General features: G+C 45.2%; 1 protein-coding gene across 1 annotated transcript; it reads left to right on the top strand.

Annotated features, from left to right (window-relative positions):
- The first annotated feature begins 10878 nt into the window (after positions 1-10878).
- On the top strand, positions 10879-17350 carry S100A11 (S100 calcium binding protein A11). Its single transcript, XM_059376181.1, has 3 exons — positions 10879-11370; positions 15939-16091; positions 17012-17350. The coding sequence occupies exons 1-3, from the start codon at positions 11368-11370 to the stop codon at positions 17165-17167; spliced, it is 312 nt and encodes a 103-aa protein (XP_059232164.1). The 5' UTR covers positions 10879-11367; the 3' UTR covers positions 17168-17350.
- Positions 17351-17625: the final 275 nt, after the last annotated feature.

The following is a 17625-nucleotide window of genomic DNA, read 5'->3' as shown; positions in this document are numbered from 1 at the left end:
TACATGCTCTCTCTCTCTCTCACTCTCCAATAAATGAACAAATCTTCAAAATAAAAAATTTTGCAATGTGGTGTAGCCACTCTGGAAAACAGTATGGAGGTTCCTCAAAAAGTTGAAAATAGAGCTACCCTACAACCCAGCAATTGCACTACTGGCTATTTACCCCAAAGATACAAATGCAGTGATCAGAAGGGACACCTGCAACCCAATGTTTATAGCAGCAATGTCCACAATAGCCAAACCATGGAAAGAGCCCAGATGTCCATAAACAGATGAATGGATAAATGAATAAGTAAAGAAAATCTTATTTATTTATATATATATATATTTATTTATATATAAATATTTATATGTATATGTATATCATATATACATATATATACAATGAAATATTATGCAGCCATCAAAAATGAAATCTTGCCATTTGCAACAATGCAGATGAAACAAGAGGGTATTATGCTAAGCAAAATAAGTCAGTCAGAGAAAGGCAAGTATCATATGATCTCACTGATATGAGGAATATGAGAAACAAGAGAGGATCATAAGGGAAGACAAGAAAAAAATGAAACAAAACAAGAGAAAGAGAGGGAGACAAACTATAAGAGACTCCTAGTATCAGTAAACAAACTGAGGGCTGCTGAGGGGAGGTGGGTAGGGGGATGGGGTGGCTGGGTGATGGACATTAGGGAGGGTATGTGTTATGGTAAGCATTTTGTATTGTGTAAGACTAATGAAACAAATAATATATTATATGTTAATAATTTTAAAAGGATTGATCACATGTTAATGAAACTGTTAAAGTAATTAAACAAGAAGGCCATTAGACTGAGGAGGCAAAAAATAAAATAAAATTCCAAATAAGGCAACCACTTCAGCCATAACAGACCAAACAATTTCCTTGCTTTGCTTCCATATCTGCTCTATGAAAACCTTTCCCCATAGCTCCCACAGGTGGAATGCTCCTAACCACTTTTATTTCTAACAGTCTCTTACATGTGCTCCCAGAGAGGGGAAAAATACTGTGCCCACCCTTTCCCATCATTTTAAGAAATCTAAATATAGCTTTATTCCTGATGGTCAAATTTCAGTGTTCATATTTCCTTCCTTTCATGAGTAAATATATTTATATAAATTGTCCTAAAGGCTTAAGATGTTGTTAGACCATGCCAGGTGTAATTTTTCTTTAATTAAAAATGTTTTGGGGGGCGCCTGGGTGGCTCTGTGGATTAAGCCGCTGCCTTCAGCTCAGGTCATGATCCCAGGATCCTGGGATCGAGCCCCGCATCGGGCTCTCTGCTCTGCGGGGAGCCTGCTTCCTCCTCTCTCTCTGTCTGCCTCTCACTGACTTGTGATCTCTGTCTGTCAAATAAATAAATAAAATAAATCTTTTAAAAAAAAAATGTTTCAGGGCACCCGGGTGGCTCAGTGGGTTAAAGCCTCTGCCTTCGACTCAGGTCATGATCTCAGGGTACTGGAATCGAGCCCTGCATCAGGCTCTCTGCTCAGTGGGGAGCCTGCTTCCCTCTCTCTCCCTGTCTGCCTCTCTGCATACTTGTGACCTCTGTCTGACAAATAAATATATAAAATCATTAACTAATTAATGGGCTTCAGCTTATCTCTAATGGAATAAACTCCAAATTTCCAACCCAAATAAAATTGTTCATTCACCCAACAAATCATGATTGAGTGTCTCAGTGGCCAGAAAAATAGAATTCTTGAAATAGTAAAGACCCAGCATGAACAAAGCTACAGCAACATCTGGTCTTGTAATCTGGGAAGAAACTGAATTTACCTTCACACTGGGTCAGTGAAGGGGAGACAGTACAAAGGTTCTCTCCTCTGGAATCTATACCTTGTTCTCCTCCCGCCAAAGGCTTGGATGTTTCACAGAAGCTGAACTGTTGTAAGGTTGTGGGGCAGAGGATGTCCAGAGAAAGGAAAATCAATTCTAGGAACCAGCCGTGTCAGCAGGTACTCTGCAAAATGTAGTCTACAGGATAAACCTATGTTTCAGCATGAATTCAAGATCACCTGAACACATGCCACAAGGAAAGTGCAGATAAAGGGCTGTGGTAAATCAAAAAAGAGATAGATTCTTTTTAGTTGGAAGAGATAAGCAAAAGCTTTGTAGAGAAGGTCCTTTTTGAGCCAGGACTTCATATAAGTAGAACTTGGACATGAAGAGATGGGGAAAGCATTCTAGATGAAAGGAAGGAATCATAAGAACGAAAATTGGCAAGGGAGAAAGCTCCTCAGGGGGCTGGAAGATAATCATAATGTGACCTATCACTGACCCATCAGTATAGTGACCCGGCAGCCCAGCTGGAGCAAGTCCTGGAGACCCACACCATATCACAAATTAACCCTTAAGCTACTTGATTATAGGAATTGCATGGCCCACCAGAGAGACGGAGGTGGCTGGGCTTCAGATGGACAACACTCAGGGGTTCAGACAAGAAGGGAGGCCACTGACCAGGGGTTCAGACAAGAAGGAAGCTAGAGAAGAATGTCAATATTTGAACAACCAATCTGGCCTTACCAATGAGAACCAGCTGGAAGATGAAATTTGCCTACAGGCAACAATGAAAAGTTCCATTTGACTGGAGTTTGCAGTGAATGAAGGGAAATAGTGAAAAAACAACTGGGATTAGAGTATAAAGGACCTTAAATTCCAAAATGCAGAATTTAGACCAAAAAATTAAGCACTACAGACTCACTGAGAATATTTAGATGACATATTTAGAGCCAAAGGATTGGACATGGACCTGATATGGCACAGCCTCCTCAGAGTAGAAATTTTAACATATGTGTGACAATTTTCCTTTGGGTCATTGTGAAAGAGAAAATTTTTCAACTCTACTGAATAACAGTTGAAGATCTGGAAACAACTATGTGAAGGACTTTAATGGCTTCCAACCAGCAGCATGAAAGGTGTCTAGAACACGAAGTAAACATAGACGGACGTATGCAAACAATGGAGGAAAGTGAATAGCTACCCCTCCAGCCTGCACAGGATCCCCAGGGCTGCTCAAGGCACCACTGCAATAGTACCAGTGAGAGAGTCAATGAGGACCAGCAACTGGGACAGAGGTAACAGAAATGAGGAGGGAGGGACTTGGAGGGAAAACGGCAATGACACCCGCCATCTGCAAAGTAGTTCACAAAGCACACAAAGCACACAAGCAAGTTCACATTTGACCTGCACAGCATTATTGCCAGTAGCAAGTAACATTAGTATAACACCTTACCCATTTAAAGAGCTCTTTTATATTTATTATCTCCTGAATTATTATCCCCATCTTACATATGAGAAAACTAGAGCTCAGAAATAGAAAAGAGCTTATCTAGCTTGAGCAAACTCAAGCCTTAACATTCCTTGTCTAGCATTTCTATTTACAGCACAGGCCTCAGAGATTGTGGGCTCATTCCTCGATACTGCAAATGTAGTCCCAGTGCTCTGGAGCGAGAGATGTAGATTATGAGAGAACCCTATGAACCTCCCCTTACAGTTCTTTTCTTCAAGAGGTAAACCTTCTGGCCCAGGACTTAAATGGAAAGAACTTGTCCTGGAGGCTGAGTGAATACCCTCTGATGTATACAGCATAGTTTGTGAAAAGATCCCATTTTATTCATCAAATTAGATTTGGGAATCCTTGAAGGTAAGAACCATGACTTTTTTTTATCGTTGTATCCTCAGACCCCACACAGGATCTTGTACTCAATAAATACTCATTGAATAACTTAAGGATTATAAATTTAAGAACTTTAACAGGAATATCTTGATGTCCTCCCCCCAGAAAAGAAAAACAACACAAAGAGTCAAACAATTCTTGGAGGAGCAAGTTATTTAACATTAAGTCATGAATGTTAAATCACACAGAATTAAAACAGATACAGCCCCTACTCTGAAACTGCACCACTCATTCAATTCCACAAACATGCATTGGGTCTTAGTTTGTACAAATTGGTATTAATGACACAAAGATGAACTGTAAGGGCCTATTTAGCCAGAGAAGCTCCATCCTGACCCTGCCCCCACCCCCTTCAGGGAACTTACTTAAAAACAAGTCCCAGAAACCAGTCCCAGGTAACAAAGTCCAAATACAAGGTGGGTCAGGCCAGGTGGAGGTATCCAACTGGTGGGGGCGCATACTGTCTCCCTAGCTACCAAGGAGTATGGACCCCACCCTTTGGGTGCCCTTTGGGCGCCAATTCTGACCAAGGTGATAGGCTAGTTCAAATATCTACTATGAGGTAAATTGTAATTCAATTGGTCACTTATGTGTGACCTAGCCGGACTGTGCAGCTTTCTCTGTGTTACAATCTCATTGATCACCTGTGCGTGGTCAGGCCCAACCATTTGCCCTTAAAAGTTAGTCTATAAGGAAGAGAGGGTCTGCCTCTTTGCAAGAGATGGCCCTGGCTGGTCAGTTTGATTCTCGATGCTTGGCGTGAAATAAAGCTTTGCTTGACCTTCACTTTGTATCAGTCTTGCTCCTTTGACCATGGACCCAAGAGAACAAGACAGATTAATCTATCATTTTGAGGAATTTACATGCTATCAGAAAAGATAAAACAACTATTAACATAAAGCCCTTTAATATATAGCAGAATATCAAAATCTTCCCTTCCAAAACAAAATTTATGAAATATGGTGGGAGGACTTAAGGAGGGGTGGTGGAGATCAGAAAAGCTTCATGAAGGAGAAGCTTCATTGAAGGAGCCATAGAATTTCATCAGAGGGAGCTGAAATTAAGGATATTCCCCAAATAGAGGTGCCTGGCTGGCTCAGTCGGTAGAGCATGCACCTCTTGATCTCAGGGTTATAAGTTCAAGCCCCACATTGGGTGTAGAGTTTACCTTCAAAAAAATAAGAAGAAATTTAAAAAATAAAATTGCATTTACAGCTCTCAGTCATTCTGGGTCAGTTCCCTTCTCCATGTCGCTCTGAGACCTCTGGCCATTGCAACAGATGTCCTCACTCCCTGGTTCATGATGTTGCCAGTGGCATCAGGGAGACAGCTCCTCCACAGCCCTCTCAAAATCTGTGGACTATCTACAGCCTTATTCCTGATTTTCTCCTTCCACCCACAGCTCCTAGGGTAACTTGCTCCATCATTTGTATCCTTTCAATCCTGTCCATTTGCCTTCTCCCTCTGAGAACTCCTTCTCCGTGGCCTGTGAACTTATTCATGCCATCCCTGGATATGGATGTGGTTTTTTTAGGATTTTATTTTAAGTAATCTCTACATCCAACGTGGGGCTCGAACTCACAACCCCGAGATCAGGAGTCACACACTCCACTGAGTAAGCCAGACAGGCGCCCCTCCCCAGATGTTTTTAGACACTCCCTCAAACTAGCTTTCTCTGGCTGCTGCTCTGCCTCTCCTCCTTCATAGTGAGTCCTCTCAAATGATCCACACCCTGCCTCCACTCCTCTCCTCCCATTCACCCCTCAGTCCACAGTCATTTGCCTTTCTCCCCACCACTGTACTAAAACTACTCCGGCAAAGGTCTCCTCAGATATGAATGCCACATCCACAGAATGCATCTTAGCCTTCAACGCACTCTGTCTCTCTGAGGACCTTCACCTTGTTCACCAATCCCTCCATCTGGGAGGTCTCTCATCCATGGACTTCATGACACCAGAGAAGGCTTTGAATCTCTTCCTGTGTCCCTGATCACTTCTCAAGCTCCTTCCTCGTGGTTTTTCAAGATTGGTTTATCCACAAAAGCTAGGAAGAGAACAGGACTTCTGTTGCCTTGTTAGCCACTGTCGTCAAAGCACTTAGGTCAGTTCCACACCCAGGGAAGACCCTCCCTGTACAACCAGTTAGTTCCTGTACTGAGTGTTGGGCATGCTGGAGTGAGCAGGACATTGTTTCTGTCCCCAAGTAGCTTGCAGTCTCGTGAGCAAGACGAAGTAAACAGAAGAGTTTACCACAGTAGAGTGTGGTAAAAATCACCTTACTAGGAGCTATGGGGATACAGCACATGCTTAATCTCTCCAGCTTTGAACTGTGACAGCACATGTGAAGTTCTGTCCACCAGGGAACCTCAAGAGAGACTTGGTGCCCAAAGTTTTTACTGGAGGCCAGTCACATAGGCACACCCTGTCTGGTATTTATCAAAATGCCAAACTCCCAGAAGGAAAGAGGTGTTTGGCATAAATCACATTGTTTGTACAGTTTAAGCACAGTGGACTATGGACCACAGTCAGAGAATAGTGGGAAACTTCTCAAAATCCAAGTTCCTAGAGGTTAGACCAGGGCCACGGCTAACCTTGCAAGCAGGCCTAAGTACAGCAGTCCAAGGCCAGATCTATTAGATGTCTAGCTCCATCTTAAAGAACAAGGAATACTTAGAATACTTTAATAATTTTTAAAAAAAAGAACAAGGGATACGTAGAGGAGATAATTTCTAAGTTTTAAGAAGGATGATGCTAGGTACTTAACTATGTTCTCCCTTCTCCCACAAAATTTGTTGGAGCTCTAAACCCTAATGTGACTATATCTGGAGACAGGCTTCAGGAGGTAATAAGGTTAAATGATTAGGTGATTACAGGTCATAAGAGCAGGACCCTAATTGAATAGGACTGTGGCTTTATAAGAAGAAGAGTGAGATCTCTCCCTCTCTCTCCAACGCATGTAGATACAGAAAAGAAGCAGCCAGGAAGAGAACGCTCCCTCAGAACTAAATTGCCTAGTATTTTCATCTTGGACTTCTAGCCTCCCCAACTGTGAGAAAATAGATGTCTGTGTTTTATCCACCCAGTGTGCAGTGTTTGATTATGGCAGCTTAAGGAGACTAAGACAGATGAGTAGGTAATAGAGGTGCAAAAGTCCTGAGGTGAGAGAGATTGAAGAACTATAAGCAGGGGCCCCTGGGTGGCTCAGTCAGTTAAGTGGCCAACTCTTGATTTTGCCTCAGGTCACACTCTCAGGGTGCTGGGAAGGAGCCCCGCATTGGGCTCTATGCTCAGCAGGGAGTCTGCTTGAGGATTCTCTCTCCCTCTCTCTCTGCCCCTCTCCCTGTGCTTGCACTTTCTGTCTCTCTCTCAAATAAATATTTGAAAGAGAAAAAAAAAAGAGCTATAAGCAAATGTGACTGTTCTCAGTCTTATTCTCTCCTACAGTGATTTCATCTCTCTTCCAAAGCCAACACCTCCACACAGGGGCTGAGTTCAATTGCTTCTGCATTCTCAGCACAGGGTAACTCCCTCTCCCTGAATTCATGGACATCTCGCCTTGGTCATTGCAGGAATATTCGATTATGTTCAGTGTCTCTGGTCGTTCTCCTTTCCAGTACATTTTCTATACTTCCCTAAAGGGGAAGTACCTCATGCCACTCTCCTGCATAAGACTCTTCAGTGGTTCTTGATAGATAGCTCTCCAGATACAACCCAAATTTTCAGGCATAGCCCTTCATGCTCTGACCCTTATCTCTCCAGGCTCATATCCTGGAGCCTCTGCCTCACATTTACCATCCCTCCACACCCAAAGTACAGGGCTACAGAACCGCCCACAAGCCCTGAGAACACACATGTGCTACAGCCTCCTTACTTCTGCACAAATCATCATGTGAGCCCTCCTCTGAAGACAGTGCTCTGAGTTCTAAGTGTTTTACAGGAATTATGTCTTAACCTTCATGACAACGACATGAAGTAAATACTACTATCCTCTTCACTTGCAAATGAGGAAACTGAGGCACATAACAGAGAAATGTCTTGCTGGAGATTTTAGAGATAATGTGTTGCAGCACTGGGTTTGAACTCCAGGGTCTAGCTCGAGTCTGTCATTGGAAATACTGCCATACTGCCCTACTGCCTGACTTCACCTAGGTTCACCACCGCTCCATCCACCTAGTGGATTTTCATGCATCCCTCAACACCCAGCTCAGGCAGCACTCTCTGCACGATGCTTTCCCTGCTCCCAAGCATTAACCACTCATTTACTTCCCAGCGTTGTCACTGTACCTTGGTCACAGCTGGTAATTATGCCTATCACACTCCATTGTGTCCATTTAAGAATCTACCCAACTCTGCACAGAATTCAGGTAACACACAAGGATTAGCCTGTACTGTGGGAGGCCCCACATTTATTTCCTGAATTGCCCTTTTCCTCATCTGTACCTCATTTTAGCCTCTTGCTATTGGTTTAGCAGTCCTCACTCACCCTCAGCTCCTTGCCTACTTTAGCCCTTTACTTTGATGTACTGTTTAACTAGTTTGCCAAATCTACCTTTGCCTCCCATCTATCCTGAACTCTCCCTCCACCGATGAAAACCTAGTAATGAACCCATTTCAGCACGACCCTGGGAAGTTACCAACACTGGCAGACTTAACTGGAGCAAGCTGATGTCCCAGCCTGGTTCTAGACAATTCATACTTATTTGGTTTAGCTCTTTCTTTGGTTTCACTCAAGCTAACTCATGGGGCAGACAAGTTGTTGAAAGAATAAATATCTTACAGAAAATCAGGGAAACTGAACAAGCAGGTTCAGGAAGAACAAGAAACAGTGAAGTTGGACCACAGGTCCTCACTATTAGTGATTCACTATTTATAAAACTCAGCTAATGTCTAAGTAGTTACTCCTTTTATTTCTAGTTTGTAATTCATCTATTTTCCCCCACTATTCTATGCACTTTCCAAACCTCATAGCTTCTACTTATTCACAGTGTCCACTTCTTTGTAATTTTGATTTGCCATGACCTCATGGGTCTCTCTACACAAATGTTCAGCATCAGCTCTTCTGAATGTGTAGTTGTCTATGTGTTTCTAATTTCAGTTTCCAAAGGACAAGAAGATGAATGGCCTCAGTTCATCTTTCTATGTCATGTCATGTAATATCCACTGTCCAGTCTATGGATTGGTAGTCCTTGAGTCCAGAGCTAACTTCAATCCAGTCAGCTGTGACAGTGGGCACGGGGTCAAATCATGTGGTCACCAACTGGGCTGACACTACAAAGGAGGCTATAAGTGAGGTGTTTTCCCTTAAAGAGGATTATGTTATCAAAGTTTCCACGATTCACAAATTAGTCAATAAGACTAATGATTCTTTAATATTTTTTAATCCTAGAATTTTGTGAGAATCAGATGCAAACTATAGATCCTTCCCCAGAAAGAAAATCTCTTTTGCAAAAAAATTCATATATAACTTTAGGGTATTTGTGAATCCTAGCAGCCATCCATGGAACACCCGCAAACTACTAAGGGTAAAGTCTATCCACAGACCACCTCAAAGGCAGGAACTATATCGTAGTCATATTTGTATCTCTTGTGCCTAGCTCTGGTCTTGGCACATACTAAGTTTCCAAAAATATTTTTCAAATGAGTACATTGAAGAATTCATTTGATAGAAATGAATAGAATTCATTCATTTGGTAAAAGAAGCTTTTCCAATCCAGATAGAGGCTAAGAAGTTAATAGTTTATATAAAAGGAATCGAGGAGCCATTTTGTTTCCTTCTTTTGTTGTGGTTTGTATTTTAAGTAGACAATTGATCAGGGCTCTAGGGCAGGAAAATGCGATTTTTTAAAAAGATTTTTATTTATTTATTTATTTATTTGACAAAGAGCACAAGTAGAGAGAGCAACAGCAGAGGGAGAGAGAGAAACAGGCTCCCCGCTGAGCAGGAGGAGCCTTATGTGGGACTTGATTCCGTGACACTACAGAAGGTGGAGGCTTAACCGACTGAGCCACCCAGACCAACGTGTTTTACACATTTAAAAGGATAGATTAAAGGGGCAAGAGACCAGTTGGGAAGCCCAAGGAATGAGTGAATGAAAACCTAAACAGAACCCTGGAGGTGGGATTAGAAAAGATGGGGCAGATTCAAGAAAGTATAAAGATAAAACTGATAAGGGCACCCGGATGGTGCAGTTAAGTTTCTGCCTTCTGCTCAGGTCATGATCTCAGGGTGCTGGGATCAAGGCTGCTTCTCCCTCTCCTGCTTCCCCTGCTCCTGTTCTTTCTCTTGCTGTCTCTCTGTCAAATAAGTAAATAAAATCTTTTTTTTTTTTTAAGTGATAGGAGTTGGGGGGCTCCTGGCTTAGTGGGTTAAGCCTCTGCCTTTTGCTCTGGCCCTGATCTCAGGGTCCTGGGATCAAGCCCCATATCGGGCTCTCTGCTTGGCAGGGAGCCTGCTTCCCCCTCTCTCTCTGCCTGCCTCTCTGCCTACTTGTGATCTCTCTGTCAAATAAATAAACAAAATCTTTAAAAAAAAAAAAATGATAGAAGTTGACAGTTGAAAAGACTTGTGGGTAAGAAAGGGATTTACAGTCAAAACCTGACTACACAGCTCTCAAGTCAGCAGAACGGAAGAATGGCAGAAAGGCAGTACCATTAGCGGAGAAGGGGAAGACGGGAGAGAAACAGGTTATTTCTTTAATTATTGAGCCTAGGGCTTGGGTAAGGCTTTCAACTGGATTCCAGAAAACATGCCTCTGGGTAGCTGAGGGGAGACGCAGATTTGCTCAGAAGTGAGCAGCCGGTGCAGGAAGCAATTTATGCAATGCCCTGTGGTCCGTTATCTTTCATTCACGTCTACTCCACAGTTTCTGAAGCCGTCTCAAAGCCATGATTTCCCTGGACAGTTATAACGATCTTATGAAACAGGAAATGCAACACCACTGCTTTTAACAGATAAGGAAATGGAGCTCTGAGGAGAGAGGGGATTTGCCAAAAGTACTGCAATAAAGTGACAGCACCATTTCAGAACCCAGAGCTTCTGCCAACTGCACACAGAACAAATACCTACTCACACCGGTCAGGTTTTAACTGCAGTGGTTTGAGGGTTGGAGGGTTTCAGTGTCTCAGGGGAAGAAGTTTGAGACAACAGCGCTCCACTTGGCAGGACTCACCACTGCTTCCTCCATTACCCAACCTTAGCGTGAAGGAAGAGACAGCCCGGCTCCTAGGGAACTTCTACAGTTACGGCCACACTCCGCGTTGCACGTTTTTACAAAAGGGCCCTCCTGCCTCTCTAATCTGAACGAGCAGAACGGGCTCGTACACGGAAAAGAACCATAAACAGGGGCACACCGCGCCCAAGACGGCTACGCCGAATTTCTAACTCAGGAAAGCCCTTTAAATCTTCAAGGCCCACAGGCAGGAAGAGAGCGCGTCGTGGGTGAGCTGCGCGTTGGGCAACGCGGGCGGGGCGGACAAGTCCGGATCGGCTCCGGGAGGCGGAGGCTGACTGGCGGGAGGGGGCGCGTGAGTCAGGAGCGGTCGCGCGGGGCGGGTCGCAGAGAGCCGGGAGCCCGCCGCCCGCTGCCCAGAGCTCGCTGCGCCGCTGCCGCTGCCGCCGTCGCCGTCGCCATCGCCGCCGCCGCCGGACGCCCACTCCGCGCCCGTCCCGCGAACACATGGTAAGCCCGAACTTTTTCTGGTCTTCGAAGCGCTGCAATAGAAAGAGCCACACCGCGCTTTCCACCATGCTCGATCTCTCGTTTCTGTGTGGATGTGGCAGGAAGTAGGGCAGGAAAAATAAATCGGGGGTGGGGTGGGGGGAATTGGGGTGGAGAGGCAGGAAGGAAGCAGCCCTAAGTGATAGCTGCGATAGCCGCCGAGGATCGACCCCCCGGAGGGTCTCGGGCTCCCGGGCGGAGGGCTGGTGCGCGTCTGGAGAAGGGGGCTGCGCTCGGCACCGCTACCCCGCGGGTGGCGCCACGCCCGATCCCCCTCTACCGGCAAGTGGGGAAGTCGCTGGGGAAGGGCTGGAGGCCCCTGGCCCGCCCCTGGGAGACAAGTGAAAGGGCCGTAGGGGCGTCCGGCGGCACTAGTTGTTTCTGTAGACCAGAAAAGGACACTTCTCAGAACTGAGCCGTGGGAGCCTGGGAAAATCAGTTTCGGTGAGCTAGGCAACCCGCCAGGACTCAAAAAGCCTGAAGCTGATGCCGCTCCCAGCCAGCGGAATGCGGCCCAGACGGTGGGAGGAGCCCCATCCAGGCCGAGTTCCTCCTGCCCTTTTCCTCTGAACCCACCATCTTTCCAGGGACTCGCGTCGCCATCTCTTTTTCTCTTCTCAGTTTCCGCCAGCCTACTTCGAACTCTATTTCTCACTTTTGCATTAAGCCACCTCCAAAATTTACCTCCTCCAAGGCCTCTTCAGTGAAAGGAGTCAGTAAGCTTCCGCCCAGGGGCCAAATGAGGTTTCTGTTACATCCCCGCCCCCGCAAAAGCTGTGAATGGATTTTATGTCTTTGAGTGGTTGAAAGAAAATCACAGGAAGAATAATACTTTATGACATGTGAAATGATACGAAAATCAAAGTTAATTGTCCATAAATAAAGTTTTATTAGCACACGGCCACACCCATTCATTTACCAGTTGTCTGTGGTTGCTGGCCCGTTGCAGAAGAGGAGGGACAGAGACCACATGGATCACAGTGGCCTAATATATTTACTGTTTGACCCTGTACAAAACATTTGCCAGACTCTGCTCTAGTGTGTCAACATTTATCCCTGCCTACTCTTTCCCTCCTTCCTTTCCATGCAAAAAGGGAGTAACAATGTCGCATGGAACCTTGAAAAGGTGGACCCATCACCAGTAGGTGGTGAAGATCTGCCATTACAGATCCTTTGGGGGTGGGAGAGCACATTGGTTAAGAACAACAGCAGGGTGTAAAGTTTTTCCGGTGAGATTAAACACAACACCAGGCAAAGTGGGTGCAAGGCAGGATTTATTAGAAAAACACTCCCCCTCGAAGTTTCAGGGCTCAGAAGGGGAGCCAGGAAAGTTGCGCTGGGAGGAGGTGGGCACCCTCGGGCGAGGTTCCTCGACTCTGGAAAGCAGAGTGGGGGAAGTAGCGCCCAAGGCAGGGAGGAGGAGACTTTTAAGGGGCCTGGAGCAGAGTTCAGGGGTCTTTTGGCAAGTTTACCTTATTTGGATATTTCGCCTGCTCGTCGGGGTCCCATTAGTCCACTGGAGCCCCAGGCGGCATTCTCAGATTCCGGCTTGTCAGGGTCCCATTGGTCCACGGGAGCCCCAGTTGGGAGGGTTTACAGATTCCTGCTTGGGTCTTTGTTCTCCTGTTGGAGCTTAGGTTTTGTGGCAGGAACTTTAACCATCTTAAGTAGCCCTTTCTGCCAGTCCAACACAAGGGTGCTTGGATGGCTCAGTTGATCAGGGGTGGGACTCTTGATCTCAGTTCAGGTCTTGATCTCAGGGTAGTGAGATCAATTCCCAGGTTGGGATCCATGCCACAGACAGACAGACATAAGGAAGGAAGGAAGTGGATCTGGGTGGCTCAGTTGGTTAAGCGTCTGCCTTCAGCTCAGCTCATGATCCCAGATCGGGCTCCTTACTCATCGGGGAGCCTGCTTCTCTATCTCTGCTTGCCATTCTGCCTGCTTGTGCATGCTCTCTTGCTCTCTCTCTCTCACACATCTAAATAAAATCTTTTTTAAAAAATAAGTATGAAAACAGCAGTGCTGGAGTCATTTTCAAGTGTTACTTCATTTTCATATTCCTTTTTCTTACCCCTTTCATCAACATTCGAGCATGCATTGTTTAAATTCTTTCACAGTATCCAGTTCTCTCACACCATTTTCTTCTTCCTATCATGGTGCCAAATACAACTGTGAGGATGCAGTGAGCCGTGGGCAGTGCTGGCCTCTGGTCAGGAGATCCAGTTCTCCTCTGTCTCAGCCGCAGCTCCACCCGGAGCAAAGCTTTCCTGTCTCTGGGCCTCCCTTCCCTGGAACCATCTCCCAAGCCCCCTTCTGCTCTACAAATTTTGCAGTTCCATTTCAGTAATTTGGTAATTGTGTTTCTTTTTTTGTGCTCTGGAAAATTACCTCTGAGGAGAAATACAGAGGTTTTAATTTTTTCCCTTCTGTAGTTGATAGCAACAGTTTCAAGTAGAAAAAAAAAGTCTAAATTATAGTCCTGATGTTAAGGAAGGAAAAAAAAAATGCAGAAAGCCACTTGGAAACTAGAAAAGCAAAACAATCTGAATTCTACAGGGAAAGGGGGCAGAGTAGCATCTGCAGGCCTAGAGAAAGGTCAGAAAGCCCTTGCTCCTCAGCCTGGAATCTTCTACCTTATCTGGCATTCACTCCCAGCTGACCTTCTTCCTGTCAACTGACACATTACTAAGATGTGAGATTTTAGTCCTGATAAGGAAGGCTGTGGAGCAAATACAACTGTTTCCAGGCTATTTATTCTGTTTCACTCCCAAATCCTGGACTTACAAACGTTTTTCTTTGCTTGAGGAAAAAAAAAAAAAAAAAATTCCAACAAGATGACTGTTAGGAAAGAATCCACCTCCAGAAAAGTTCATTAGAACCACCTTGGAAGGGGCATTACAGATAACTACTACATACAATCAGCCCCAAGCAGCTCAGCTAGCTGGTAAAGCACATGGAGAAACTGCAAATGAAAACACTACAGGGAAGAGGGAAGGAGCCCAAAGTTGTGTGGCTAAAGCTCAGATCAGTTCGTAGCACATTAATTACAGTCCATAGCTCGCTAATTACTGGGATTGAAAGTCTCCAGGAAGTTCTGCAAAAACCAAATTAAAGGTTCATTGCTAAATTGCAAATGTCACCATCCAAGGATCATTTTTTCCCCCAAGATTTTAGGTATTTATTTAATAGAGACGGAATGAGCAATGGGAGGGGCAGAGAGAGAAGGCAGACTCCCTGCTGAGCAGGAAGCCTAAAGCAGGACTTGATCCCAAGGTAGACGCTTAAATGACTAAGCTACCCAGGAACCCTGCAAAGCATTGTTAATACCTGAAGCCTCAGAGGAAGGGCCTAGGGGGGCAGGTCTTCCAGAAAGCCTGCAGTTGCCAGTCTGAACCACCAGGGGGATCTAGGTACCAGCCGGAATGACCCAAAGGCTCTGCAAAATAGGATTTCCCTGAAGGATTCTGTTAAAAGGAAAGCAGAGCCCAGCGCAGAATTGACCCCAGCTCCTCCTGGTGCAACCACAGCTGAGGTTTAGCTCTGTAGAGGTCAGGTGAGCTGTGTGACAGACTGGGCGCTCCCTTCCTGATATCCACCTTTGTGTTTTGAAGTGACCAGAGAAGTTCTTCAGCTGTTCCTGTAGGAATTAGTGGTATCTTAGAACAAAGACCAAGAACTGCAGAAAGGGACCTGGAGGCTGAGATTCTAGGGGTGACTCTGCTATGTCAATTACCTTCTCATGTCTCTGTTTCTCACATGTAAAATTAACGATTTCTAACCTTTGATATGAATGAAGCTTTTGAACATCCAAAAAGCTCTCAGATCTTCCACCACACACATAATAACTATGCATTTAGTGTTCTTCTAGAAAATGCAAGAGTCCCAGGAATTCAGTATTGCTTTTTTTTTTATTTATTGGGGTGGGTCAGAAGGAGAGAGAGCATCTTAAGCAGGCTCCACGCCCTGAGTGTGGCTCGATCTCATGACCCTGAGATAACCTGAGCCAAAACCAAGGTCATGATCTGAGCCAAAACCAAGAGTCTGTCATCTAACCAACTGAGCCACCCAGACACCCCTCAGTATTGATTTAAAAAGCTGCCATTTCATTCATCCCAATAGTCTCTGTATTCTCTTAGAAAATAGGAAATTATTTAATCTCTAGACAGAGCTTGGTGTGCTTATGGATCTGTGGAGCTATAGTTATACATATGTTTACTGACAAGTTCTAGAAACATCATGAAGCCTGCCATGCTCACTCTCATCTAGGCAGTCTACTACTTTTAGACACACCCACATGCTTTGTATGTACCCTCAATATGCTTCACCCGGAATAAACATGGGAATGGATAGGGAAGGCATGCTCACAGAATGTGACTTTCTGTGTTTGTCCTGGGGCCCTCTGCCCCTTAAAATATGACCTAGCCTTTTAGGAAACTGCTTTGCCCTGAAATGAAAGTATGAGATCTCTAGAGTGTCCTCTGGGCATCTAGCCCTTGTCTGAGCCCTGACTTTTTTTTTCTCTAAAGGCAAAAATGTCCAGCCCTACTGAGACCGAGCGGTGCATCGAGTCTCTGATTGCTGTTTTCCAGAAGTTTGCTGGAAAGGAGGGTAACAACTGCACGCTCTCCAAGACAGAGTTCCTAACCTTCATGAATACGGAACTGGCTGCCTTCACAAAGGTATGGCTCCCGGCTCCCAACCCTCATTCCCCAAACTGCCCAGAGCTCTAAATAAGGTGCTGGCAGAATGGCTAGAAGTGAAGGCCCAGCAGCTGACCCCCACACTCCTGCTTCAATCACTCTAGCATGGACAAGGCTGAGCCCCCAGGGCTCGGAGTGCTGTGACTATTAAAGGACCTTTTCTTCTTTTGAGTAAGATGTATTTTAAAGATCAAAGTTATCAAACTGCATGACACAAGGGATGGTGAATTGTTTCTTCCATTTAGGGAAAAGGCATATGAAATGGTAAATGGTGTAATAGGATAGTTTTCAAATTTATTCGTCCAACCCAAAGCTTCTAGGCAAGTCCCGCCCACGGAACTTTCTGTTATCATGGAAATAATGTTCTGGATACCTGCATAGTCTAGTGTGGTAGCCATAAGGCGCATGTGCCACTTAAGGACTGACTTTCTAAATTCCTAATTTAAGCAGCCCTTTGCCACTAGCTGCTGTGAGCGTGTGCACGTGTTGGCCACTAAGCTAAGGGGAGGAGGGGGCAGATCGGGGCCTGCACCTTCTTCCCTGTCACTTCACTCCACTTCCATACAGTTCATATACTGCGGTTGCATGCAACACTTGACAAAGGTGTTCCTCTGCTTTTATGAACTTGAATAGCCAGCCTGTGCCCGTCACAGAGGAACCCTGGGCGGGGAGCCAGAAAATGTGTATTCTAGTCGCAGATTTCCCCTTCAGCAAGTCACTTCATCTGTTTGAGTCTGTCTCAGTGTCTGGGAAGTGGAAATGCTACTAGCCCCTACCCTGTACTGCACACTCTTGTGTGACTAAAATGTGGTGACATAATGGAAAGCATCTTAGAAAGTGTGACATAAATTAATTGTATTTCTAATAGGATCATTATGATACTTATTGTTATCTTGCAGAACCAAAAGGACCCTGGTGTCCTCGACCGCATGATGAAGAAACTGGACCTCAACTCTGACGGGCAGCTAGATTTCCAAGAATTTCTTAATCTTATTGGTGGCATGGCTATAGCTTGCCATGACTCCTTTACAAAGTCTCCGCATTTCCGGAAGTAAATCGGAGGGGCTCTTGGGCCTGCGCTCCAGACCACCTCTTGCCTTCAAAACAGCTTCCCAGTCATCATGTCCTCCTCACAATCTCCATGGACCCTGAGCCCAGAGCGCCCCCCACCCCCCCACCCCTCTGTGCAGGCCAGTCCTGCTGGTAGTTAATAAAGCAATAGTGTTTTTTAAATCCCACACTAGAAAGTCAGTTACATTTGTGCCAGAGAGGAAGCAGCATGGGAAGAATGGCATTAGCGTGATGGAAGCAGTTCCCGGAGCAGCACAGGAAATAGTGAAATACACACTGGGTGTAGATGTAATTATGACTCACTATACCCGTAGAATCATTTCGATTACTCAGACTGATGGAGAGGTATCACTTGTCATAAATCAGTAAGCATCTGTTCACCCCTACTGCGGGCACTGTCACAGGCTCTGAAGACACAGTCGGCAAGACAGACAAGGTCCCG

The sequence above is a fragment of the Mustela nigripes genome, chromosome 14 (assembly GCF_022355385.1).
Source record: "Mustela nigripes isolate SB6536 chromosome 14, MUSNIG.SB6536, whole genome shotgun sequence".
Lineage (NCBI taxonomy): Eukaryota > Metazoa > Chordata > Mammalia > Carnivora > Mustelidae > Mustela > Mustela nigripes.
The sequence above is the reverse complement of the archived record's forward strand: the minus strand, read 5'-3'. Positions and strand labels throughout refer to the sequence as shown.

Bases quoted from the DNA above. Each gene is read 5' to 3' on its own strand.
- S100A11 (XM_059376181.1), top strand. The intron at 16,092-17,011 runs GTATGGCTCCCG...GTTATCTTGCAG, and splicing joins AACTGGCTGCCTTCACAAAG to AACCAAAAGGACCCTGGTGT.